Source organism: Notothenia rossii, assembly GCF_949606895.1.
Source record: "Notothenia rossii genome assembly, chromosome: 8".
Classification (NCBI taxonomy): Eukaryota; Metazoa; Chordata; class Actinopteri; order Perciformes; family Nototheniidae; genus Notothenia; species Notothenia rossii.
In genome coordinates, this window is record NC_136906.1 from 52,570,522 (window position 1) to 52,597,567 (window position 27,046).

Sequence of the window (27,046 nt, forward strand, 5' to 3'; positions counted from 1 at the left end):
TGACGTTTCAGCAAAGATTGCGTTTTGGGGAGGTATTTTCTGTTTTAGAGTTTTACTCGCTACAGGGTGTACCTTGAGGGTTTTGGGTTTGCACACCGTTTACATGCAGAAAAACCTTCATAACACACAAGGGGACGGGTAACAACCGGAAAAGCATGACATGTGGCCTTTAAACAACATTTGTGAACTATATTATTCTATTGTTTAAAAAGACACATGTTCGATCCTAAAAATCTTGGTTTCATCTTTTCTAATACACTTAAATAAAAAAACACCTTATTGATATTTATTTTCTCTTTTATTTATTGGAATTGCATTTGATATTAACTTAATCCAAAAGCAACGGAAAGTAATCAGGTTACTTTTGTACTGTGATACTCCATAGATTTTTAAAGTAGCCCTCTAAACTGATGGTATCTACTGTAGGCAATAAACAAACCATGGATAAGACCCTTATAAAACCCCACTTTAAAACGACTAAACTATCCCTTTAAAGGAAACCTAAAAGGCGCGTTCACACCGGAGTACTTTTACCCCTACTTTTCCCGTTTAGTGCCTGGAATTGGAAAGTCCCAGCAGCTTCTACTGAAGCCAGTCCCCAACTCTGGGGACTTCCGGCCAGGGACTTCCAGCTGGGGACTTCGGGTGGCAGTATACGCCGTGAAGTTGTTTGCGGCCTGCCAGTAAACCCAAAGCTGAAGAAGAAGAAGTGACGTCAGCGGCTTCATTTGCCTAATCTTCACTCAGGGACTTATTCTGGTGTGAACGCGATCTGTACTTAGTTCCATGGGGGTACTAAGTGCTGGGCACTAAGTACGGCAAAGTACTTTTGTGTGAAAGCGGCTACAGAGTGTCTGTAAAATAAGAAACACAGGCAGCAGTGGAGAGCCTTTTAAACGGACAAACGGTTAGTGTTATGATGTTCATTCATGTGGTAGTTAGACCCTGATACATTATTTAACTGTCTCTACCTTCCTGACTTGAAATGTGTAAATAAAGCATATTGGCAACATTCTACAGCACTTCTCCATTTTGTATTTATTTCACAGGGTTGTTTTCAATCTGATTAAACATCTCATGTGAAAGAGCCTGGATTGCTTTAGCTAGAAGGTTGTCAACATACTTTTAAAAAACATGTATTTATTTCCTTTCAAGATATGTTCCTGGTTTCTGTCCCTGTAGGACGACAGTCTTCTCACACTTTTGCCGAGAACAGAATAGTAACTATACAAACACAAGAAAACACTCTAAAAAGGTGTTTTTCAAAAACAGATTTTCAATTTCAGTAACTTCCTCTCTCATGTTACTGTGCCTCCAGCTCGGAAACATGTACTTCCAACATCCATCAGGATCTTAATAAAATATTCAGACAAAAGTCAAACATGATTCAGTAGCCCTCCCTCCTCTACACATTTCACTTCTTAAAATGTGTACGTCTGCCCCAATCATTGCCACGTGCCCCCCCAATCCCACCTCCCCTGAACACCAAGAGGAAAGAGGGAAAACAGAACTCTGCCATTTCCCCTCGTCCCTAGGTGTGTAGCAGAATTCTATGTCTTTGATTCAGTTCTTTGAGAGACATAATCCCCCCCACTCCTCTTTATCTCCGAATCCCGACGGCCCCCCCGAGCCCCTAGGAGGAGCCGTCGCTCTCCGGGGGCTTCGAGGGGGATTCCTCTGAAGTCGTCACGCTGGAGAGCCCGGTGTCTCCGTTCTCTGCTCCGTTACTGAGGGTCATCTTCTCCAGAGCTGCAGGGGGGGGATTCAGATGTACATTGAGTCAAATCATGGATATATATATGATCCTAAGGAATTCTTTTTAATTATAATATCAACTTGAAGTTGGTCAAATCTGTATGAACATTTTAAATGTATTTTGTGACCGCATGTTTCATAACAGACAAACAGTGTCACACCTGTTCAGGTAGGGCAGCAGGTTAAAGGGGCCATATTCTGCTTTTTGGGTTTTCCCTTCCCTGTAGTGTGTGTTATAAGTGTGTGTGCATGTAAATGGTCTGCTAATGCTACAATCCCCCATGCCTGAAACACCTCCTTTGTTTACTTCTGTAACATAATGACATCACTATTTACCACTCCTGCTTCTATTAGCTAGCGCTCCAACAAATTGTACGTGATAGGCTAAGGGGCGGTACATCTCTAAGCGGTTAACCAATCACAACAGAGCCAGCCAGCTAACCGATCAGAGCAGACTGGGCTCTGCTTTCAGACAGAGGGTGAAAAGAGGTGCTGCAGCACAGGCAGTATGAGAACAATAAAGAGCTTTCTGAACATTAAAGCATGGATACATGTCCCAGTAGAGACACTACATACTGATATGAACCTGAAGATGAGCAGAATAGGGCCCCTTTAACTCAGGACCAATGTGGACCCACTAGTTTGTTTGTATTGGCACTTAATGTGGCGGACCCTCCATACAAATGCAAACATGGAGAGGGTGCAGGGGCTGGATTGGAATTGGGCCGATGTGTGAGCACTGTGCAGATTGTCATTATGCATCATTAATTAAAAACAAATAAGTAAATAGTTACTACAGCTGTAGTGCAAATATTAAAATACTTCCCTTTGAAATAAAAGTGAGAGTATAATGTACCATAAAATGCTGTTGAGTATAGTGTTAATTTTGTCGGCTATTTTTAAATGTAGTTTTAGTCATATTTAGTCATCTTCATCCTGTTTTTATTTAGTCAAGTTTTAATCGACTAAAAGTCTGAGCATTTTAGTCTTATTTTAGTCAAAGAAAACTAATTATTTTAGTCTACTTTTTGTCAATGAAAACTGTTGAGTCTTTTTTAGTCATCAGATTATATAGAACATTTCAGTCAAAATAGTCTAGCCAAAACCTTAATTTCACAATAAGATTATATCTTGTCCTTATTTGATGAAAAACACAAGTTGAATGATTAAGAATGCAGCTTTGCAGAGTATCTGTTCAGGTTTGTGATGTTTTTACCAGCTGTGTTACGGCCACATTGCTTCCCTTCTGATAAAACAATGCATTTGCTTTATTTCTCCGCCTCATTGTAGTGAAAATGGGCTCAAATATCACATAGTTTCTTTCTCCCAAGCAGTGGTGGCTTTAGACTTTTTCGTTGTCACTCGTTGTCATTTTGACGGACAGGATCGTAACATTTCCGTCATAATCCATCATTACCCGTCGAGTCTGTACACAACTCGTCACTCACTCGCGCTGACGGGGGGGGGGGGGGGGGGTATTCGGTTAACGTGACCACTGCTCCCAAGCCCTGTTGTTGCCATTTTATTTTCTGTTGAATAAGGTTAGTTAGACCATGAGTTAGACCCGAGTCTTCCTGACAGTTCACAGTGTGCCGCTGCCCGGTGTAATTCAAATGTACCGCCGCGCGCAGCACAGACACAAAGCTGCTGCCCAGCCGCAGCACCGGAGATGGAACCGCTGGGAGAAAAACTGACTATCAGAGATGTAACATTATCTTTGATAATATTTCGTCTCATTTTTCGTCAACGAAAGTAAAGACAGATTTTGGCAAAGTTTTTACTTGGTAAACTACATTTTTGTCTCGTCACTTTTCGTCAACGATGAAAACAATCAATCAAGCATGTTGATTTTGTTACAGTTATTGTTTACTGCCGTCGGTGCCGTCTATTCATCGTCTGGTTTTAGTCATGGAAAAAAGGTTGTTGACGAACATATTTAGCCATAGTTTTAGTCAACGAAATTAACACTAGTTGAGTGTCCCTTTTTGGAAAGAGAATAACTGTTACTACATTTAGGGACTTGTTACTTGTTTCTATTGTGCAACCAAGAATAAGAGTTATGAGAAATTTGCGTTGAAATTCACACCGATTTGCCCAAAGTAAAGACATGACCTGATGATTTAAACGATACTGATATAATAAGTAAATAATGTAGAATAAATGTTGTATTGTTTGGAAACTGACCCTGCAGTGATGAGGAGTTGTTGCTAGGCGCCGCTGTGCTGCTCTCCTCCAGCTCGTCCAGGTAGAGGCGGTAACGATGTCCGCTGTCGTCTTCGTACTCCACGTTCTCATCGTCACTGTCCACCTCCGGGGCCACGTACACCACCTCAAACTCTATCTGTCCCCGCTGACACACACACACACAGGCAGTGAGCACCTAGGGTGTGTGTGTGTGTGTGTGTGTGTGTGTGTCTACAGATGTGTGTGTGCTGTGTTACCTGCTGGGACAGGATGGTGACGGCCTCCTTGTGTTTGGCGTCTCGCAGGTTGATGCTGTTGACGGCGAGGATGGCGTCCCCCACATGCAGACCCCCACATCTGTCTGCAGGCTGGGTGGGATGGATCTCAGAGATGAGAATAGGAACACCGTGCTCCTTCCCCCCCTGAGGAGAAGACAGAACCAGAGTTAAATTCAACTAAAAAGTACTCGTATAAGTCGATCTCTGCACTTTTCATGCCTAATTAAATTTCCCTTTTCTCTTTATTCATATGTTATATACCCTGCTGGTTAAGAAGTATTTCATCCAGCACCTGCTATACCATTACAATTGGAACCATAATCAAGCCATCATGTAATGTGCACAGGACAAGACATGTCAGATGCTGTTTGAAAGCATCCTTATACAGCAGGAGTTACAGTGGGGCAAAAAATTAATTTAGTCAGCCACCAATTGTGCAAGTTCTCCCACTTAAAAAGATGAGAGGCCTGTAATTTTTTGTTTTGTTTTTTCAACTATGAGAGACAAAATGAGAAAAAAAAAAATCCAGAAAATCACATTGTCTGATTTTTAAAGAATTTATTTGCAAATTATGGTGGAAAATAAGTATTTGGTCAATAACAATAGTTCATCTCAATACTTTGTTATATACCCTTTGTTGGCAATGACAGAGGTCAAAAGTTTTCTGTCAGTCTTCACAAGGTTTTCACACACTGTTGCTGGTATTTTGGCCCATTCATCCATGCAGATCTAGACTAGAGCATTGATGTTTTGGGGCTGTTGCTGGGCAACACGGACTTTCAACTCCCTCCAAAGATTTTCTATGGGGTTGAGATCTGGAGACTGGCTAGGCCACTCCAGGACCTTGAAATGCTTCTTACGAAGCCACTCCTTCGATGGAAGGAGGTTGTCACTCAAAATCTCACGATACATGGCCCCATTCATTCTTTCCTTTACACGGATCAGTCGTCCTGGTCCCTTTGCAGAAAAATAGCCCCAAAGTAGGATGTTTCCACCCCCATGTTTCACAGTAGGTATGGTGTTCTTTGGATGCAACTCAGCATTCTTTCTCCTCCAAACACGTCTAGTTGAGTTTTTACCAAAAAGTTATATTTTGGTTTCACCTGACCATATGACATTCTCCCAATCCTCTTCTGGATCATCTAAATGCTCTCTAGCAAACTTCAGACGGGCCTGGACATGTACTGGCTTAAGCAGGGGGACACGTCTGGCACTGCAGGATTTGAGTCCCTGGCGGCGTAGTGTGTTACTGATGGTAGCCTTTGTTACTTTGGTCCCAGTTCTCTGCAGGTCATTGACTAGGTCCCCTCGTGTGGTTCTGGGATTTTTGCTTACCGTTTTTGTGATCATTTTGACCCCACGGGGTGAGATCTTGCGTGGAGCCCCAGATCGAGGGAGATTATCAGTGGTCTTGTATGTCTTCTATTTTTTTAATAATTGCTCCCACAGTTGATTTCTTCACACCAAGCTGCTTACCTACTGCAGATTCAGTCTTCCCAGCCTGGTGCAGGTCTACAATTTTGTTTCTGGTGTCCTTTGACAGCTCTTTGGTCTTGGCCATAGTGGAGTTTGGAGTGTGAATGTTTGAGGTTGTGGACAGGTGTCTTTTATACTGATAACGAGTTCAAACAGGTTCCATTAATACAGTTAACAAGTGGAGGACAGAGGAGGCTCTTAAAGAAGAAGTTACAAGTCTGTGAGAGCCAGAAATCTTGTTTGTTTGTAGGTGACCAAATACTTATTTTCCACCATAATTTGCAAATAAATACTTTAAAAATCAGACGTGATTTTCTGGAATTTTTTTTATCTCATTTTGTCTCATAGTTGAGGTGTACCTAGGATGAAAATTACAGGCCTCTCTCATCTTTTTAAGTGGGAGAACTTGCACAATTGGTGGCTGACTAAATACTTTTTTGCCCCACTGTATATTCTCTAAAGTCTCTAAAGCCAAGTTCCTTAGCGAGCTGCTTTGAAGTCATACTTCCTGATTTTAAAGCACATGACGTTAGTAAACTCACATTTAGCAAGAACAGTGCACTACAGGCTGAACAAAGTAGTTGGTTACTTGGAAGCAATAATATTAAGTTGAAACTAATGTTTTTTTATCTAAACTTAATATTATTGTTTTGACTAACCTAATACAGCTATGTGAAATCTTTTGACATAATACATTTAATTAAAGTCAACGTATCAGTATTTTCAGTGTGTTTGCATTCCTTTGCAACAATACATAAGACGCGTTCACACCGGAGTACTTTTCCCCATACTTTTCCCGTTTAGTTCCATTAGTACCCCTTATTTTGCATTCACACCAAAAAGAGTACTTTGTGCCGGGAACTTTTACCCCCATTTTTAGTGCCTGCTAGAGAGGTGGTACTGTCCCGGGGAGAAAAAAGTACCAATTTCTATTGGCTGGGCGAATTACAAACCACGCCCCGTAAAACTCTGAAAAGTTTTGTGAAGCCGTCATTGTATTTGTGGCATTAGCATTATTAGCATTAGCCCCGTGCACCAACGGAGAAAGAATAACTTATGGAAACACAAAAAAAAAACGTGGGAGCAGTGGAGTGATGAGGAGGTGTCGGCGTTCTGGCGATTTACTCGGAAGGCTTCAGTAGAAGCTGCTGGGAGTCCCAGCAGCTTCTACTGAAGCCAGTCCCCAACTCCGCGGACTTCCGGCTGGGGACTTCGGGTGGCAGTATACGCCGTGAAGTTGTTTGGCGTCTGCCAGTAAACCCAAAGCAGAAGAAGAAGAAGTGACGTCAGCGGCTCATTTGCGTAATCTTCCCTCAGGGAAGTTATTCCGGTGTGAACGCGATCTGTACTTAGTTCCATGGGGTACTAAGTGGGCGGCACTAAGTACGGCAAAGTACTTGGTGTGAAAGTGGCTATTATAGAGTGGTGTAGGAATGAGTCCTGAAACCCGGAGATGACTTAGCATTTTACAGCTTCGGCTTGTCTGAAAGTCAGTGGTTTTTTGAGCATATTTTTGGATAGATGCCTGAAATAATATCTGTGGTTAACACAAGCTGAAGCGACTTGAACCTTTTGTTCTGACATACAATATGACAGTAAATACCCCACTGGTGAGTGTCTGAATGTTAAATGTGTGATAAAAATCATGCCAAACATTAGCCGCCTTTAGCTTAGCGTAGGTGATGCGTAGCCATGTGACTGTGATGTGGTTTAAAGGCCCAGTGAAGTGCATTTTTTTGCACCAAAATGAAATGGCAGTTTCATTCCTTACATATCATTGTGCCTGTTCATGGCTAAAATCATTTTTAATAATTCATAATTAATGAATTAATGAATTATTAATTTTGCCATCTGAGCCTAACGGAAGTTGCAGACGATAGTGGCTGTGACGTCACAAGATGTACCCAGTTGCGATTGTAAACATGGCGGAGACTCTGGAAAGTGATACTAGTGTGAGAGAAATGATTGATTTGGACAGCTTTTCGGACAGGATAGATGAGGAAAGTGATCAATCTGGTGCACTTTGAGGGCAACATTAAGAGATTTATGGATACAGCTCTCAACACTCATATGAAACATATATTTCAATAATCAAAAAACATTGGAATGATTTCTTAACCTATTTTATACAACTAATATTACATAGATGGAAATATTAGTTTACATAGATGACCAAACCCACTGAGATAACTTAGGCTACAGTTTACCTCCCTGAGCTGACGTTATCTCTCTCAGTCCCACAGGAGAGCACTCTCTCTCTCCTTATTGTTGAAACAGCTAATCTCCGTTAGCTCCGAGCTAGCACCAGATGCTAACAACAACCCTGTAACTCTGTCAGTCTCTCTTTCTCTCTCTCTCTCGAATCGACCACTGGCCTTTATTTATCATGATCAATCAAATAATCTACGAAACAATGACCCCAGCCAGGCTCACCTTCATCTTTTGGGAACAGAAACATCGCCACTTCGGCAGACTTGACATTACTACAGCCAGCGGCAATGCATCGTTTCCCCTGTGTTTTTCATCCCTCTTTCTTCACTGTCGCCTCCATTGTCAGGTTTTCTCGATTGGAAATCACTTCCAGTCGACTCCGACACACTTTCCAGGAAAATACTAGCTCAAAAATGTTGAAAAATTCGACTTTGAAAAAGAGAAAAAACGAACGGTGGTGAATGTAAACAGTGCAGCGGCGTCCATCTCGTGACGTCACGCAGTAGATCGCAAGCCACGCCCACGAAGGCGAAGGTCGACTGCAGATTTCCCCGGAAAATTCAAAACTCGTCAAATTTGTTGCTATTCCAACATTTTTTGATATGGGTTCCAATGGACAATTTTGGTCATTACTATACGTATTAGCATAACAGATCATGCACAGGTGCACACTTCACTGGGCCTTTAAGCTCTTTTTTTTTTTTCATTGCAGCAAAAAAAAACTTAAAGTGGTGTTAATATGCTGAGATGATCCTGTTAAAAAATAAGTGCCTTTTGCCATTGAGCTTATTTTTTTCAATATTCCAAAATCCAAAGGACAATTCCCTTTGCTTTTTGTCGAAGAGCCCTAGTGATGCTGACTTCCAGGTCGGCCTACAAAAACACGTCATCACAGCACCGCTATATGAATGGACCACTTTAAAGATTGCCTCGGTCAGAGCCGTATTCAAGAAGAAGGATGACAGCGGTGAGTTCTTACTGTGATGGAGATCCCGAGCCCCTCATGGTCGTCTTTGGCCAGCACCACCTTCCTGATGGGGCCCACCCCCTGAGTCTTCTTCAACATGTTTGGATTCTGTAATCATATCAACACATTAAGCTCTGGAAGCACAGATGAAGGTATCCACGGTCCTGAGCGCTCTGTACTTTCCACTCACATGCCCCACAGGAGAGTGCAGGGGTTTCTTGGGGTCGTTGCGCCCCCTGCAGGCACGGATGACGGTCTTGTGGCGGTGCAGGTGGATCTCCGCCTCCAGCTGGTTCCACAGCTTGTCGTGGGCCGGCCCCTTCATGTCCCGGCCCAGCAACTGGATCTGCTGCACCCTGAAACACAGAGCAAGAGAGGAGGCTGTCAGTCCTTTCACTCAGGGTTATGTTTACTAGTAGTTGTGGTGTTTTTGAGTCATGCTCCAGTTTCTTGAAGTTAATAAAAGATAATTGTTGGAATTCATGCCGATAATTCATTAATAATTTTATAAAAATCCTAAACTAGCAGCTTAGAGGAAGCAATACTTCCTGAACATAACGTAAGGAAACTCACATTTAGCATGTACAGTGCACTACAGGCTGAACAACATGATGTGTATTAAAAGGACAGCTTACCTCCGATCTTCCAGAGGCTTTTTATCATTATTCCTTCAAAAACATTGACCCTAATTAAAATGTATTGTGTCAACAAATGTCACATAACTGTATAAGGTTAGTTGAAAGCAATAATATGAAGTTGAACCTAATGTTTTTTTATTTAAACTTAATATTATTGTTTCAACAAACGTAATACAGTTATGTGAAATCTCTTGACATAATACATTTAATTAAAGTCAACTTTTACGAGTTTGTCATGCATTGCTTTATTGCAACACCTCATGTGTATTTGTTTCATCTCCTCCCAAAATCAAAATCAAAGTACATACTAGTATTTTTAAGTGCTGTCCATCAATTATAAAATGAATCGTGTTGATTACAATATTACCACGATTCATTTTCACTCATTGAATGTGTACCAGTCGAACCTGATTAGCCACTTTGGTCTAAAGTCACTAAAACCGGGTCACATGTCACGGCTGTGGGTCAGGAGATATAAGGTCTTCATCCAATATGAAGGTTTGATTGCCAGCCTCTGCAGTCAACATGTCGATGAATCTTTGTGCAAGATACTAAACCCCAAATGGCTCCAGATGGCCAAAGGTGTGTGAGTGTGTGTGAGTTTCTCTGAGCAGGTGCACCTTGTACTGCAGACTCAGAGATGGAGGTATGAAGGGGGCCGCGTCAAACACTACTTGTTAAAGGTAAGGTTGGCCCTGTATTTATCTATAGGTCATTAAAGGGAAATAGGCAACATCAACTTGAATTACAGTCAATGTAATGTTGAGTAAATTGTTTGTTCATGATGATTTGTTTTCACCATAAAAAGAGTGGAGGTCTTGCAGATTTTATTTTATAATAATTTATTTTTTTAAATGTCTTTGTGTTGTTTGTTACTGATTTAGTGCAAAGAGAAAATACAGACAATTGGATAATTATCCCTCCTTATTTATTGTTAGTGTACTCTGTAACCTGTAACTCAATGAGTTAATGGGGGTGTGTGGGTGGGTCAGGGACAGTGGTGGGATGGAAATGAAGATTAGAATTATCAGTGTGTGTGTGTGTGTGTGTGTGTGTGTGTGTGTGTGTGTGTGTGTGAACCGAATGTACATGCTTTGTATCACTTGCTTTTGTGGAAAAAAACATTAAATACAAATATTTACAAAAAAACGAGTACGAGTAAAACTGTTGTGCAATGAAATATTGGGCTACTAGTAATCTCGAACAGTCAGTTTAAAAAAGAAAAAGCGATACCGTTCCGATAAATATCAATAATTTCGAACATCGCGGGAAAATTCCTTCGACTCATTTTGAGGTTTTGGGGGAAGCCGGAAGTGACGTCAATGCGGGAACCCTTCACTGTGCGGCGAAAGAGCCAAACACGGACAAAGTGTGTTGTCATGCGTAGAAATGGTGAATTACTGAGTTTAGGCACGTTAATAACGTTTTAATGAAGTTGACTATAGTTTATTCATATTTGTCAGTGCTTTCATGTCAATTCGGCGAACATAAACATAAATGATCAAGGTGAAGATGATGATTAAATTAGGATTAAAAATCGGTAGTGAGAGCTGCTGAATTTCCTCCCGTCGGATGTGATATAAAAACAAATCGATTATTTTTGTAGTTGTAAACTCAAGTGGATGAAACTACATTTATTAGTGCTTTCATGTCAATTCGGCGAACATATGACACATGAAATGATCGTGAGGAGGATGATTTAAAAATCTTTTGTTTGAGCCGGTCTGCATTTCCTGATGAGAAAACAAACCTTAGCTTTTTGAAGTTGCACAGTGGTGTAGTGGGCGTTGGACGCGGGGGTACGCCGTACCCCCACTTATTTGAAGCATGATTTATTTTTTTAATAGTCTAATACATCTAAAATCATTGCCAGTGTTATCAGTTGCAAGTGTGTGTTTGTTGTAATAATGACGAAAACATAATAGGCAGATTTCACAGTAATTATAATAAAAACGTAGCTCAAGCATTTATGCAACTTGATTTGAAGTGTGTGTGTAAGGGGCAGAACTGTGTGTGTAGGGTGACCAGGTGTCCCGCACTGTGCGGGACTGCACACACAGCATTTTTATTATTTGTCCCGCGTCCCACACATTGTGTGATAGTCGCGCAGAAAGGCCGGATCGGTTCGCTGACAGTCGGCACCGCCCTTTATTATTATATTGTCTAAACGGCATCATGTAAGTTGCGCTGACAGGCGACACAGAGGTCCCCAAGCCCCCCCCCCCCCCCCCCCCGTTGACAGTTCACGAGTGCGTCCTTAGTGTCTCCCGTCCACCCACCACCCCGTCCACACACTAAAAACATCCCCACTACACCACTGGTTGTAGTAGTACACCAACATGGATTAAACGTGTGGTTTTTTTACCACAATGTTGGGGAAATTAATGGATAAAATGCACGGATTATTATTATTATTATTCCCACTCCGATCGGGACACTAGGTCCACCGTTTCCCCGCAGCGAGGCTCCCCCCGTTGACAGTTTACGTGGGCTGGGCTGGGTGCAGTGGCGGACTGGCCATCGGGACGAATCCCGATGGGCCGGTACCGAAGTGGGCCGGTTGGATAAGTCACTAGCACATCCCCCACTCCCCCCGTTGACAATTTACTAGTGGTACCGAAGTGGGCCGGTCGGATAAGTCACTAGCACATCCCCCACTCCCCCCGTTGACAATTTACTAGTTGTACCGAAGTGGGCCGGTCGAGAGTCCCGGGCTGATTTTTAGTCACCAGTCCACCACTGGCTACATGACCGTATGATCGCCCACATATTGACGCACCTAATTCCTAAACTTCTAACAGATACAAAATAAACCGATCCTTCAGCCTCATATGAGCTCTCAGACACGTTCAAAATTAAACTGTCATCGCTGTCTGAGCTTGCTGCTGTGTGCCCCATCGTGCGTTTACATGCAGATGCTGGGATCCTGAAAGGTGCAGCTGGAGCGCTGTGCCCGCAATGACGTCACACATAATTTGGCGGGACTTGAAGAATCCCCGAGAAGATCTAGAAAATTGTCAACATTGAAGGGCAGATTAATGGTTATCAAAGTACAAATATCCAAAATCAGTTCAGTAACGGTTTTCAAGGGGACAATATTTACTCAAATTGATGGGTTTGGATGATGGGGGAAACTCGTGTCACAGGCTCTTTAAGGCTCAGCTGGAAGCATATTGCAATGGCTGCAAATGGAAAACCAGTGAAGTCTGCTTCAGATGTTTAAGCTGGTTTAAGTCGCACCAAAATGACGTGATATCTTATTAGCAAACCATGTGTATGACCTCTCCTCCTCACCTTCCAGCCAGCTCCTTGTCCAAGTACTTGGCTGCCAGCCTGGCTCCGTACACCTCGGCCTGCAGCACAGCCATGTGTCTGCGCAGAGCCTCGTTCTCTTTCTTGAACAGCCTCATCTCTACCTCCAGCCGCACCTCCGCTATTTTATCCTTCCTGTTGACCACCAGCTCCTGTTCCTGAAACAAGAACATCCTCAGTGAACACCACGAGCAGCAGGAGCTAGATCATGCTGTTCATCTCACAGCGCCACCTAGCAGAGGCTTTTGTCCTACCAGTTTACTTATATACATTACATGGGAACAAATGTAGCGTTCAATCTAATCAATACCTTTGTGGGGTGTTCAAGACCCCAGCCCACTCGGTATCAGATTAGGATGAATGTTTTTTGTGATTAAAACATTCATCCTAATCCATGAGAAATGTAATTGGATCCAGTCAAATCACTGTAATAAGGACATTTTAAATTCAGTATTAAGCTATGACAGTTAGATTTTGGAAAAATGTCCAAGTGGGATTTCTTTTTCTTTTTTGTACTAAGCCCTTGTTCAGATTCCATTCATCTGTGTTTACACTTTCAATTAAAGCTAACAGGTAATGTACTAAAAATGTGTTTAAATAAGATTATATTTGATCCAAAATGGAATGTAAAAGAAAAAAGCATATCTGAAAGTAAATAAATGAGTTTAATATGTACATGCGTGGACACATGCGTAGTCAGAGGATGACAAATGTCTAACCAGAGTCCAGCCCAATACAACGCTGAACAGGATATTTAATGGTTCTCTCTAGAGATGATTTCCATCAGTCTTATGTCATTGATATTTCTTTCATTCACAGAAAGTTTCAACACCTCAGCACAGAAAACTGAAACTATTTCCTCTAAATGTACTATATAATCATATTGTTGTAGTATGGTTTTACAGACAGTTAAACAGTCAATGTGAGAGAATTACAAAGGGCAGCAAGCAAGAATATTTGGAATTCATATAGTGCATGGTGAATGCGATAGAAGCGTCCTGATACCAGGATGTAGGACAATGATGGTAGCAGCTTTTATTACATCGCAGAGCTACAAATAAAGCAGTGAAAGTGAAAGGCCTTGTCAAATGCGCTGTTCTCTTGTGAGGAGCATTTTCTTACTTTTAAAATGAAGGAAAGGGGTTTGCTAGCTTTAAGGGAACTTATATTTATGAAAAAGATAGAGACCGTTATGTTGCAGCTACACTCTAGCCATCAACCAAAAACTGGTCTTATTTTAATAAATATTTTAGAAAATAATTCAAAACAGAGTCATTAGTCATTTCACACCGCAGTACTTTTCCCACTTTAGTTCCGATATAGTTCCGAAATGTTCCGTTCACACCAAAAAGAGCCAGAACTAAAATGAGTTCATGAGAACCTTTTTACTCCCTTTTCACGGTACGTCCACACAGCAGCTTTGAGAAAATCTCGGAGCTGGGCATGTCTGAGAGCTTGAGGATTTTTTGCGAGCAACAAATCACATGAATCTCCCGCCCCCGACATACAAAGCAAAAAACCCCGGGGATTTTATGCGAGCAATATATATATAAATAAACTCCCCAAACAGGCGAAAACCTACCAGTTTCACCCACTGTCTCTGCCACCTCCCTCCATGCCTGGTTCCTCCGGTTTGTATCCCGGTAAATAGTTCTGGTCGTAAAGAACCGGGTGATTTGCTACCGTAATTTCTCGATTGGAATATGAGGAAATGAACTGCGGTCTGGCTCTCCCAGCTTGCACACGGTTTGATTGGCTAGCGCTTGTACTGTCAGATTAGCATAAACGGGATTTGATTGGCTGACGCTTCCAGCTCAGCTTAAAAAGTTGAACATTGCTCAACTTTTGAATCCTGAAAATCCTGAAAATCCTGGAAATCTTCGCTTTGCTTCCCCACAATGCAGTTTGGCGAAAAGCAAGGCAAAGTGACGTCACTCCCATTCAAAGTCAATGGGCCGAGAAGCGTTGGAAGATTGTTTTAAAGCTGCTGTGTGGACGTACCGTCAGACTTTCGTGGGAGAAAAAGGTTCCTATGTCTGATTGGCTGGGCGGATTGCAAACCACACCCCGTAAAACTCCCAAAACGTTTTGTGAAGCCGCCATTTTATTATCCTCACATTAGCATTATTAGCATTAGCCCAGCGCAGAAACGCAGAGAGACTGACTTATGGCAACACAAAATAAAACATGGGAGCGGTGGAGATGAGGAGGTGTCGGCGTTCTGGTGATTTACTCGGAAGTTGGGGACTGGCTTCAGTAGAAGCTGCTGGGACAGCAGCTTCTACTGAAGCCAGTCCCCAACTCCGGGGACTTCCGGCCGGGGACTTCGGGTGGCAGTATACGCCGTGAAGTTGCTTGCGGCCTGCCAGTAAACCCAAAGCAGAAGAAGAAGAAGTGACGTCAGCGGCTTCTAGGGATGCCAGAAACTGACCATGATCAAATTCGAAAATCAGACAGCCCTGGCGAATATTAATCGATTATTCACCGCAGATAAGCGTCATAAACATTTTTTTTATTTGCACTTGTCAGTTTAAAGTAGATCCACGAGGAACTCTTCTTTGAACGTACCGCTTTGTTCATCTTTAGTTGTGTGGTTCTCACTGTTCTGTATATCGCCAATAAAAAAATCGCACGTGTGACGGAGAGGGAGGGGGGTCGGTGTGTAGCAGCTCAGCCTGCGCTGCTGGCTTCCTCCAAGTTTACAGTAAAACAAACTGGTGGTGTGACCAATGGCCATTTACAATTATGAATACTATTACTATTATTAGTCTATATTTTGGTTGAAACTAAGCCAGGAAAAAAAAGAAAAACATAAATAATAATACAAAAATATATAAATAAAATCGAATTTTAAAAAATAATTTTCGATTATGGGGACTGTAATGAATATTCGAAAAATCGAATAATCGCTGGCATCCCTAGCGGCTTCATTTACGTAATCCTTCCCCAGGGACTTATTCCGGTGTGAGCGCGATCTGTACTCAGTTTATGAGAACTAAAGAGTTCTCATGAACCTTTGTGGGAAAAGTACTGCGGTGTGAAAGCGCCTATTAACCCAATTTGTAATGACATTTGATTGACTTTAAGATCTCTTTGATTGTATGTGAATGACTGCTGGTTGATTTGAATGGTTAATGGCCATGTTAGAGGCCATATGTTGATATTATCGCCATTGTCTCATGACCTTAATACCAGGCTCGCTGTAAGACCATAACAAGTCAAAGTGGGGGGGGAATAAAGTGTTGTTGCCGACTCTATTCCAGCGCCAAGGCAGTCAGGCTAATGGTGACTCTCGAAGATTCAATAGTACTGCATGGCTGAATTCAGTAGAATGAATCCTGCCTTTATTGTTTCATTGAGAACTGAAGGCCTGGCTGTGTACAGTCAGCTAGAAATCATGAAATCCTTTGTACTCCTGCCTTTAAGAATCATTGAGTCACTAGTTGCGTACAGTGTTGTTACAAAATCTATATGCAATCCAAATAACTTATTTCTAATCAATCTACTTTCTACAATGAAACCCATAGACAGACTTACCATCTCGTCCAAAGTAGCTGCAGGCTTTCAGAGGCAGAGGAAGAACAGGAAGAAGTCAAAGATTAGAAAAATGTACATTTCAAGCAGCAAAGATGGCAAGTGAATCATTCAAACAAGTGGCAGATCATTTCAAAGAATATGCATAGGTTGGAAAAAAGGAATAGAAGCAGCCCCAGTAATTGAAGCATAGGCTGTCACTACCCGATCTGCAGCCCTGCCCGATCTGCAGTGCGCATGTGCGAGATGGTCCGCCATATTGGACAACCCCGTATGGCAACCTAAGTAGGACACTTGACACAGTGGCTTTTGGCAAAGCTCATTTACTGTGAATGTGTGCAAAAATGTATGGCATATGGCTGTCTAACAGAAGTTAAATCCATTTCTCACTTATTCTGACAATGTACTTAACCCCAAATAAAATAACCCCATAAAAAGAATAATAGTGAAGTCACGTTGTAATAACAATAACTCATCTCTCTCTCGTTTTATTTTTCAGCTTTGCCAAAAGCAACTGTGTCAAGTGTCCTTCCTGGGTTGCCGTCCGGAGTTCTCCAATATGGCGGACCATCTCGCACATGTGCAGTACAGATCGGGCAGGGGGACGGATCGGGTAGTGACATAGGCAATTGCAGTGGAAGCAACAGGAAGTGAGTTTAAAGCACCACAGCAGCAGCAGCAGCAGCAGCTCGCACTGGCTCCCCTTCTGGTCATTTATGATACTGCAACTAACATTTAGTTCTAGGCTTCAAGTCTATTTTTCCCTGACCAACATGTGTAACGTCATTGTTTCAATAAAGAAAACCTCTCTAATGCATAGCAGGACTGGTGCTGACCACATCATCACTGTATTACCGTAGCTGTGACCTAGCTGTTAGCTTAGCATTAGGCTGGTCTAAATCTTTTCGGCTGTCACGAGGAATCCATGTTAGAACGATTGTTGAGTGACTTTGTTCATCTATTAAGGACCATCTCAATTATGTCCTTACTAGATGTACATATATAGTATGTGTTTCTTTGATGCTAAATGATTTGCATTTTTTTCAATAATATACTCTGCTAGCTTGCAAATGCATTCATAAAAACCCAGTTTATGACCATTTTCAGTATGATAGTATTCTAAACTGCACAAGATATGGATGTACCGAACCCATAGCTTGATTTGCATATTATTTAAAAAAAGATAAAGATGTATGAGCATTTAAAGCACTGTGGAGGGGAAGATATCCACTAGGGCTGTCCCGAATATTCGGCCCGCGCGGGGTGTGCGTAGTAATCAGCAGCGAACCGCTTCAACACGTGTATTTCGGTTTATTCACGGCATTCATTTAGTTATTCTACAGTATTGTTGTTTTATAGTTATTTGTTAATGTATACAACCCAATTTGTGTTCTTTGAAATTGAAAAGGATATTGCATTGTGTTTGTTACTTTCGTTGCAGTTGTATATGTCTTAAAGGGGACCTATCATGGAAAATGCACTCTTGTACGTCTTTTATACATGAATATGTGTCCCCGGTGTGTCAGGGAACTCACCAAGTGTCAGAAAACACAACCCTCTCTATTTTCCTCCATACCCAAATCTCTAAAAAAGGGGCTGTAACGGATCTGATACAGACTGATACAGATTTGAATTATTTCCTACGTCACAAAAGTGGTGCTCCGCTTATTGGTCAATTCTCCACCTATCAGGGAAATGAGAGGTTGGGCCACGGCGGGCCACGACCGGCCATTGCCGCTCGAAAGGGCTGGAGACGCTGTAGTACATATGCCAGGCCTGTAAGTGGCGCTGTAGTCTGTCACAAAAGCAGCGAAGAAGACTTCCCTTGCATGGTTGCCATGGTTGCCCTTCTGTTTATTCTCTGCTTTGGCTCTTTTTCTCCCTCCCCGAGGCAAGCGTTTGTGCCTCCTGCTTTAAAACAAATGAATAATGACTCTATATAAATCCTATGTAAAGGGATAATGTGCGGTCATTATGGGGGAAAGAACACCGACAGGCTGATCAGGAGCCCGACACGAAGCGGAGGGATCTACACTGAACAAAAATATAAATGCAACACTTTTGTTTTTGCTCCCATTTTTCATGAGATGAACTCAAAGATTTAAAACATTTTCTCTATATACAAAATAACCATTTCTCTCAAATATTATTCACAAATCTGAAAAACTCTGTGATAGTGAGCACTTCTCCTTTGCCGAGATAATCCATCCCACCTCACAGGTGTGGCATATCAAAATGCTGATTAGACAGTATGATTATTGCACAGGTGTGCCTTAGGCTGGCCACAATAAACGGCCACTCTGAAACGTGCAGTTTTGCTTTATTGGGGGGGTCTGGGGGGGTCCGAAAACCCTAGGGTTAAACCCTAACCCTAACCCTAACATGTCAACCATTGAGCATGTTTGGGATGCTCTGGATCGGCGTATACGACAGTGTGTTCCAGTTCCTGCCAATATCCAGCAACTTCGCACAGCTATTGAAGAGGAGTGGACCAACATTCCACAGGCCACAATCAACAACCTGATCAACTCTATGCGAAGGAGATGGGTGACATGTTATGTTAGGGTTAGGGTTTAACCCTAGGGTTTTCGGACCCCCCCAGACCCCCCAATAGAGCAAAACTGCACGTTTCAGAGTGGCCTTTTATTGTGGCCAGCCTAAGGCACACCTGTGCAATAATCATGCTGTCTAATCAGCATTTTGATATGCCACACCTGTGAGGTGGGATGGATTATCTCGGCAAAGGAGAAGTGCTCACTATCACAGATTTGTTCTGATTTGTGAACAATATTTGAGAGAAATGGTTATTTTGTGTATATAGAAAATGTTTTAGATCTTTGAGTTCATCCCATGAAAAATGGGAGCAAAAACAAAAGTGTTGCATTTATATTTTTGTTCAGTGTAGATCGGCATGAAGGCACATTATGCAATGTGCAATGTGCACATTATCCCGCTTATTACATGGTCACATTCTCAACAAAGTAACGACATGACTCCCAATATTAATTGAAATGCTTTTATGAATTTAGAAAATTATTTTATTGATTTAAAAAAAAGTTGTATTGATTTAAATTAAAATGCATCCACTAAGAAAAATAGTCCGTTGTTACGGCCCGTCCACACAGCGGCGTGCGTGGACGCTTGCCGGCGGGCGTGTCTGAAACTCGACCAACAACCAATCACATGAATCTCCCGCCCCTGACACACAAGCAGCGGTTTGATTGGCTAGAGCTTGTACTGGCATATGATTCGATTGGCTGACGCTTCTGCCGAGGCGTCAAAAGTTGAACATTGCTCAACTTTTGCAGCGAGCAACACCAGCAACGCTCCACGTCGTTTCCCACGATGCAGTTCGGCGAAAAGTGACGTCACCCCATTCAAAGTGAATGGTGAAGCGTCAACCCACGCCGCTGTGTGGATGGGCCATTACTGTTTGAACTACGTAGCAACGGCAGGAACTGCTTCGATAGTGTTTTTGAGGAGCTTTTTGATTACAGATTTGAAAACATCGTTGCTTGCTTTAAAAGTAGCACAATTCATTATGTTAAACCTTGGAACGTATCTAGATATCCCTGCCCTAATGCCGAAGTAACTGGCAACTGAATATGTGTCGCCGTTTGATGTCTATGTCTGGACCGCTGCGTAAAAAGGATGGTTTCTGCCCCATTACTTCTCTTCTTACTTCTATAAGAATAAAACACGGAGGACGGAGATCTCTTTTTCTCCCCGCTGCAGCCTAGCAGCTGATCTCAAAGCACGCTCCCCTCTCCTGCAGGGGGGCGTGGTTAGCTGCAGCTCACATAATCAGCCGCCTGCAAAAACAGGGCTGGAAAGAGCCAATAGAGCGAAATGAGGCATGGCTAAAATGCAGGATCTGTTTGGTATTTTGAAAAAAAAACTATATTTATATACTTTATATAGGTATGGCCCTACAATATATTGTTCAAATATAGCATGATAGGTCCACTTTAAGTGTCATTTCGCTTGGCTTCCTATTTTGTATGGTCATGCTTTTATTTTGAAGGAGAGTTAGCGCTGTTGACAGGAAGTTGTTGTTGCTATGGAAACAACGTGGGAGATTAATGGAGAAAAATTTATATCTACATTATAAAGACGGAGAAAGTAAACAATAACATTTATGGTTAAGTGTTAGCACCCACCGAAGAGGCACAAGCTCTTACGTTGATATTGGAGTTTTCAATAAATTCAATTTAAAAAACGAAATAAAAAAGAACGAATATTCGAATAAGGAAATTGAAACCCGAATAGTACTCCAACGAACAAATATATTCGGGTACAGCCCTAATATACACAAAAGAGCCCACTGCGATGCAGAGGTTCTATAGTGATCATATTAACACAAAGAGAATAACATAAGCATCTGTGTGCTCAATATTTACATAAATATGGCGCATGTGTTGTACAAATTTCGTGAAACATAAGTCATGGTATTTTTCATCTAATACAGGTCTTGTTGTTTGTATTAAATCTGAACTTTAATACAGACAAGATGTGATAAATATAATGTAAAATGTAGTAATTTATTATATTTATGTATATATTTCACAACATACACCACTGTATACAATAATTGTAATAATGATGTTATATGTTGTAGTACAATGTCTGGATTTCAACAAATATTTATTTTTCTTCTTTTTCTCTTTTATTCATTTCATTTTAAAATAAAGTAACTGTAACAAAATATATATATTCCCCACGATAAATGAACCTTTTTTATTATTTTTGTATTATTATGTTTCATTAGCACAGTGTAATGGTTCATAAAAATCTATAAATCCAGATCTCTTTGAGTATATTGGTGTTGTATATATATATATATATATATATATATACCTAACTTACAACATGGGACATACAGTTAGAAACTAAATCAAAATAGTTCAAATGTGAATTTAAATTAAGCCTTTTCATATTGTCCTGTATTCATATTAAATAGGTTATTGTCAGTTTGCAGGTGTTCTTTCTTCTCTTGATGAGATTACATTTCTTGCCTTTTAAGACAACCCTGTAAAACAATCCCGACAGATAAAGCAAGCTCACACCTCCTGCATGAAGTAAACAAAGTGTGACCTCAAAAACTAACAACCAGCCTGGATTAATCAACTGTGTGTATTAGGGGTGTAACGGTATACGTACCGAAATTATTCGGTACGGGCCCTTCGGTTCGGTACACGTGTGTACCGAAGTGTACCGAACGAATATAACGTTAAACGTAAAAAATTGAGAACGTGAACTACTTCTTGGAAGTCATCTCAGGTGCTGCGTCGCAGCATTTAGAGTAATTTGCTCACATTGGGTTCAACGCGTCATAGAGCGAGCAAGTCATTTCATTGGACGAGAGGCATACTATGAGAGCTGGTCAGAAGGATGCGTTCAAATTTAGTCAGTAATTGGAGGAACTGTCGAAATGGCGAACGCAGATAAAGTTGAGCTCGAAAATCCTCCAGCATCATTGAAGTCTCCGGTTTGGGAACACTTTGGTTTCGCAGTTAAGTACAAGGATGACGGACAAAGACAGGTGGACCGAGCCAAAGCTGTTTGTCGGCATTGTTCGACTAAAATTGGTTACGCGACTGGCAATACATCAAACTTGCTCACTCATTTGAAAAGGCATTACCCGAACGTGAATATCACCGGTACCAAAAGACTGAAGTGCAAACCCAACTCCCACTAGCATTTAAGCCTCCACCACTCGCAACAAGTTCAGACCGAGCCAAAGCTATTACAAACGCCAAATATCATTATGTTGCCATGTTAGCAAAGCGCTACCTGGCTGTATCTGATACCTCTGTCCCTAGCGAGAGGGTGTTCTCCACAGCAGGAGACATTGTTAGTGCCAGCAGATCTGCCCTTTCGGCAAGCAATGTGGACAAGTTAATCTTTCTTTAAAAAAAAACATGAAAATACAATGACAAGCAAGTCATAATGTCAAACTGGTTGCTTAGGTACTAGTACAGTACAGTTCAAATACAGATTATTTCAGTTCATCGAAATGCTGCACCTTAATGTTTATTTTATTATATTTTGTATTTATTTGAGTGAATATTCACAGTTTAATAATAATTAAAAACCCAAAACTAATAGTTTATGTTTTGTGAGTACTAGTACAGTAATGTTCAAATGCAGATTATTTCAGTTAATCGAAATGCTCCACCTTAATGTTTATTTTATTATATTTTGTATTTATTTGAGTGAATATATTATTCACAGTTTAATAATAATAAAATATATATATATATATGTTATGTGATAATTTTTTCTGCTGTACCAAAAACGTACCGAACCGAACCGTGACCTAAAAACCGAGGTACGTACCGAACCGAAATGTTTGTGAACCGTCACACCCCTAGTGTGTATATGTTGTTTTAACTTATTGATTCTAGTAGTGGTCACACACACACAATACAGCAGCAACATAATACATTGAATTAAAGTCAACATTTATTTTCCAGTGTGAACCTTTGTTTGATTTAATACTAGCCTCCCCCTCCCTGCGTGTCTGAATCAACAGTGTCTCTATCAGATGAGGGCACAGTGCCAGCAGCTCTCACCAGTCGCTCCTTGATGGAGTCCGAGTCCTCCGCCTGGCCCTGCTTGGCGTGGAGCTGCAGCTGCAGAGCGTGTAGCTGCAGCAGCTGGTCGTGGACCTCCCTCTCCACCACCTTCCTCTCCGCCTTCGCATCCGTCAGCTCAGAGCGCAGGTCCACCAACTGAGCCTGTCAGGATATCAGAGACAGATATATGTCCGGTCTGACTAAACACTGGTGCAGGAACAAGTCCTACAACCTGGAAATGACTGAGCAGTTTAGCACTTCCTGTCCCCTGGTCTCAACCGTTTTTGAAGGTGTTGTTTGTTTGTTGGTCAGAGGTTAAAACAAGCTTAAGAGATTTTCATGTGTTGTTCTACAACATAAAATACATCAGTAAATACCCCTCTGGTGAATGCCTAAAGCTTTTATGTGCAGTGTTGTAACGTAGCTAAGTACATTTACTCAAGTACTGTACATAAGTAACATTTTGAGGTATTTCATTTTTGCTACTTTGAACTTGTATTTCACTACAATTCAGAGGTCAATCGTGACAAACTACATTTATTTAAAACCTTTAGTTTGCAGAAGTAAACATCCCATAATCCCCTCTGTTTCTGCCCCGTTTCCAAAGTGCTGATTCTCTGTCTGTTACTTTAGAAGAAAATAAGGAGCCCCTCCTCACGCCCCGCTGAGAGAGATTTGGTGGGGGGGGGGGGGGGGGGGAGGGTTACCAGGCTTGGTTGCTGAATGGCTACACAAGCCAAAACATCGTTATGACATCATAAAGTGGCCAACATCTGATCAGCTCATTTTCAGACATGTTTTTATATAAATGGATCAGGACAAAAAGAGAGATGATCTTTGTTCCTTTCAGAGTCTCTTTCCACAGAGGGGACACATGTTGATGTAGAAGAGACATGAAGAAGAGGGGACACATGTTGATGTAGAAGAGACATGGAGAAGAGGGGACACATGTTGATGTAGAAGAGACATGGAAAAGAGGGGACACATGTTGATGTAGAAGAGACATGAAGAAGAGAGGACACATGTTGATGTAGAAGAGACATGAAGAAGAGGGGACACATGTTGATGTAGAAGAATGCAATACATTTCATTGCTTGTTTTAACATCGTCTCAGGAACTCACATCCTTGAACACACAACAGGGTGTAACGCACTCTTTATGGTTCCATAGAAAGCTCTTCCTACCAACGTGTCCATCATTCAACTGTTGAACAAATTCAGCTAGGAGATGTTGTGCGTCATCGTTAGGATTTGTAAAACAGTGGAGTTTTCATCAGGATGCTTAGAACAGTCATAAAGGTTGTTTATATAATATATATATATATATATATATGTGTGTGTGTTTTTAGAAACTCGGATGCTTATCTCTGTTATATATATATCTGTAGCCTGTTGGTCATACATCTACATATGGCTAGTTCAGTATGCTGATATCAGAACAAAACGTGTATCACATAAATAAAAGCTGCCTAAGATGTGTTAGAAAATCAGTAATATCTTTAAAAACGACAAGTCCCTTTCTATCAGCTGTGCACCGTTATGTTGTACATATAACCGGTTCTATTTCCAGTTTAACAACCTATCTGCCAGGGAAAAAGTGAAGTGGCATGGTGTGTTTCAGTGGCATACAGCAGGGAAATATGCCTTTAAATAATTGTTAGGTGCATTTCAATAATTGTTAGGTGCCGTAGAGCTTCGATTATTTTCATTAACATGTTTTTATAAAATGTCGGAAAACAGTGAAACATTTCCATCCCAGTTTCTCAAAGTTCAAGAAATTGTGTTTAAATATCTTTAAATATCAGTTCAAAACACAAAGATATTTATTTGACATGACAAACACCTTGACATTTCAGAGAGTAGAAACTGCATTTACATAAATTTTCCGCATTTTGAAACGCTTATTAAGCCAATATTATCTGGCTTATCGATTATTCGACCAACCGTTAGAGCTCTAAATGTGCCTGTGGACAGTGACAGTAAAACACCAGTTATACAAATTATATTTGTATTTGAGTTATTCAAAGTGTATAGCACGGACTGAGGCTTTTCACATGACATGATGGCAGAACGTTACCACAAGAGTGACAGGTATGACGTAAACACCAATCCGTTCTCGGTCACGGCAGTTGATTGAATGATGACTATATTAACTTTAAAATTCATTTTTAGGTTGAATTGTACACAAGAGTTACTAACCTCTAGTTTGTGGTTCAGTTGAAACACCGTCTGGGTTTTGTGACAGAGCTGAGCAAAGCAGGAGCTCAGGCTGGTCATCTTCTGCCGACCCTCGTACGTAATATCGACTTGATCTGGGTCTATTTCTCCGAGCAGCAGATCCACGTCCACAAAGGCCTTGTCAAACTCTTTCTCCAGCACCTCTAGCCAGCGAAACATGGTCATCCCGGAGCCGAGGCCCGAGCTCTGACCCACCGGGGAGCATCCAGCCGAGGCGGACATAGCGAGAGCAAAACAGAGCTAACGTTAGCTTAAGAGCTAACTCTGAGTGTTATTAACCTTAAATGACCCTCCTCTCTGTTGACCACTGCGAGATAACACAGTTGAAATAACGTTGGAACCCAATGGCTAGATTGTGTATTGGGTTAGCGAAGAGAAGTCTGACAAATAGCGTTTTCTGGTTCTCGGGAAAAGCTCTTCCTGACCAGGAAGTTCCAACCAACTCAGGCTGTGATGCAACTACTACTGTCTGCCTCTTTGAAAGGAAAAGTAGTGGATGTCAGATTGAGCTCCTGTCAGAACTAAACCAATCCATGGGAAACCACGGTTCCGTAGAGCCCCCTACTGGAGGAATACTTGAGAATGACTGATGTGAAAATTGCCTGCACTGGTAATTTCAACAGTATTTTCAAAATAAGAGAAAATATCGAAAATACCGATAGATTCTCAAATTATTGAACTCAACTTCACACATTAATGGGCATCTTCAACACTTTGGGCTGCATCTTGCATGAAAGGTGCGTTTATTATCATTACAGGCTACAAATTGGGCAGCAGGTATCTCTGGTCCACTTTTTAATCTAATGGTTACAGCCAGGGGCCCGGGGTGAAAAGTTAGGACGATTCTAAGGGCCCGTGACTGACGGGGGCCCAAAAATGTTTAGAACATTAAGAAAAAAAATGTAAGTAACCTTTCATCAATCCTCAATAATTAACATTAATAGAACGTTATATTGATAAAGTACTCACTAAACTTACGATTAATTTAACTTATTTTCTTCCAAAATTTAATTATCCAAAGCCTCTGTACACCCCCTTCTATTTACATGTAATGGTTTGGTCCTGCCTCCAAACGCGGTGCGGCACCGGCACTTGCAGAGAGTGAGGAGGGATGCTAGTACTTAGCCTACACTTGTGTTGTACCATGTCTCAACGACTCAAAAAGTCAGGCTCTAAGAAAAGAAGAGAAAGGAGAGAAAGACAAGAGAGAGGGACTAAAGGGCGACAGTATGTCACCCAGTTTTACACAAAAAAAAGGGGTGGTCCATGAGTGGTGGAAATTATTCTGTTAGCTAATGTTTTGTTTTTACTAAGCTGACATTAAGTAGACTACTGTTAATATCTTTACAGAAAATTCAGAGGTTTTTCATTTCACTGCTCTTTTAGCTGACATTTAAAGGTAGGGTAGGTAATTCACTTCAGAAACACTTTTTGTTATATTCCATGGAATGCTCTTAACATCCCAATAACAATGAATATATTAAATGCTTTGAAAATAAATACATACAAACATTTCATCTGTGGAAGCCTTGGCGCAGCCTGTAAAAAGCACGACCAATCATCTGAGCCGGCCCGGCTAAAATAATTGGATGGCCTACCTGCCTGTCAGCCTTCCAACTGTGCACAAACTTATATAGTGCCCTCATTGGTCATGTGCGCGTTTGTGTGTGTTGGAGGAGGGGCTCTGTAAGGAAGTCTGAAGGAAGGGGCAGATTTTTTTCGGTTGTGTACTTTCAGATTCTAGCGCACTCGAGCTGGTTTTTCCATTCTTACCTCCTTACCATTAATAAATAAAGGCACATTTGTAGCGCCAATTCATACTAAATCAGTTGTCCCTCCCCCTGGTGCCAGGACCAACAGATCCATCTCTAAGCTC

The 27,046-nt window shown here is 41.4% G+C and overlaps 1 protein-coding gene across 3 annotated transcripts; it reads right to left on the bottom strand.

Annotated features, from left to right (window-relative positions):
• Positions 1-876: 876 nt before the first annotated feature.
• gopc (golgi-associated PDZ and coiled-coil motif containing) lies at positions 877-26,778 on the bottom strand. 3 transcript variants are annotated; one of them, XM_079646618.1, is made up of 10 exons: positions 26,678-26,778; positions 25,132-25,356; positions 22,931-23,095; positions 16,359-16,382; positions 12,804-12,979; positions 9,062-9,227; positions 8,884-8,979; positions 4,197-4,361; positions 3,940-4,105; positions 877-1,749 (listed from the first exon to the last, which is right to left on the bottom strand). In XM_079646618.1, the coding sequence occupies exons 1-10, from the start codon at positions 26,681-26,683 to the stop codon at positions 1,634-1,636; spliced, it is 1,305 nt and encodes a 434-aa protein (XP_079502744.1). In that variant the 5' UTR covers positions 26,684-26,778; the 3' UTR covers positions 877-1,633. The 3 variants fall into 3 exon arrangements, with proteins under 3 accessions (XP_079502744.1, XP_079502742.1, XP_079502743.1); XM_079646616.1 differs by lacking the exon at positions 26,678-26,778 and having other exon boundaries at positions 25,132-25,902; XM_079646617.1 differs by lacking the exons at positions 16,359-16,382; positions 26,678-26,778 and having other exon boundaries at positions 25,132-25,902.
• Between the last annotated feature and the right edge of the window lie 268 nt (positions 26,779-27,046).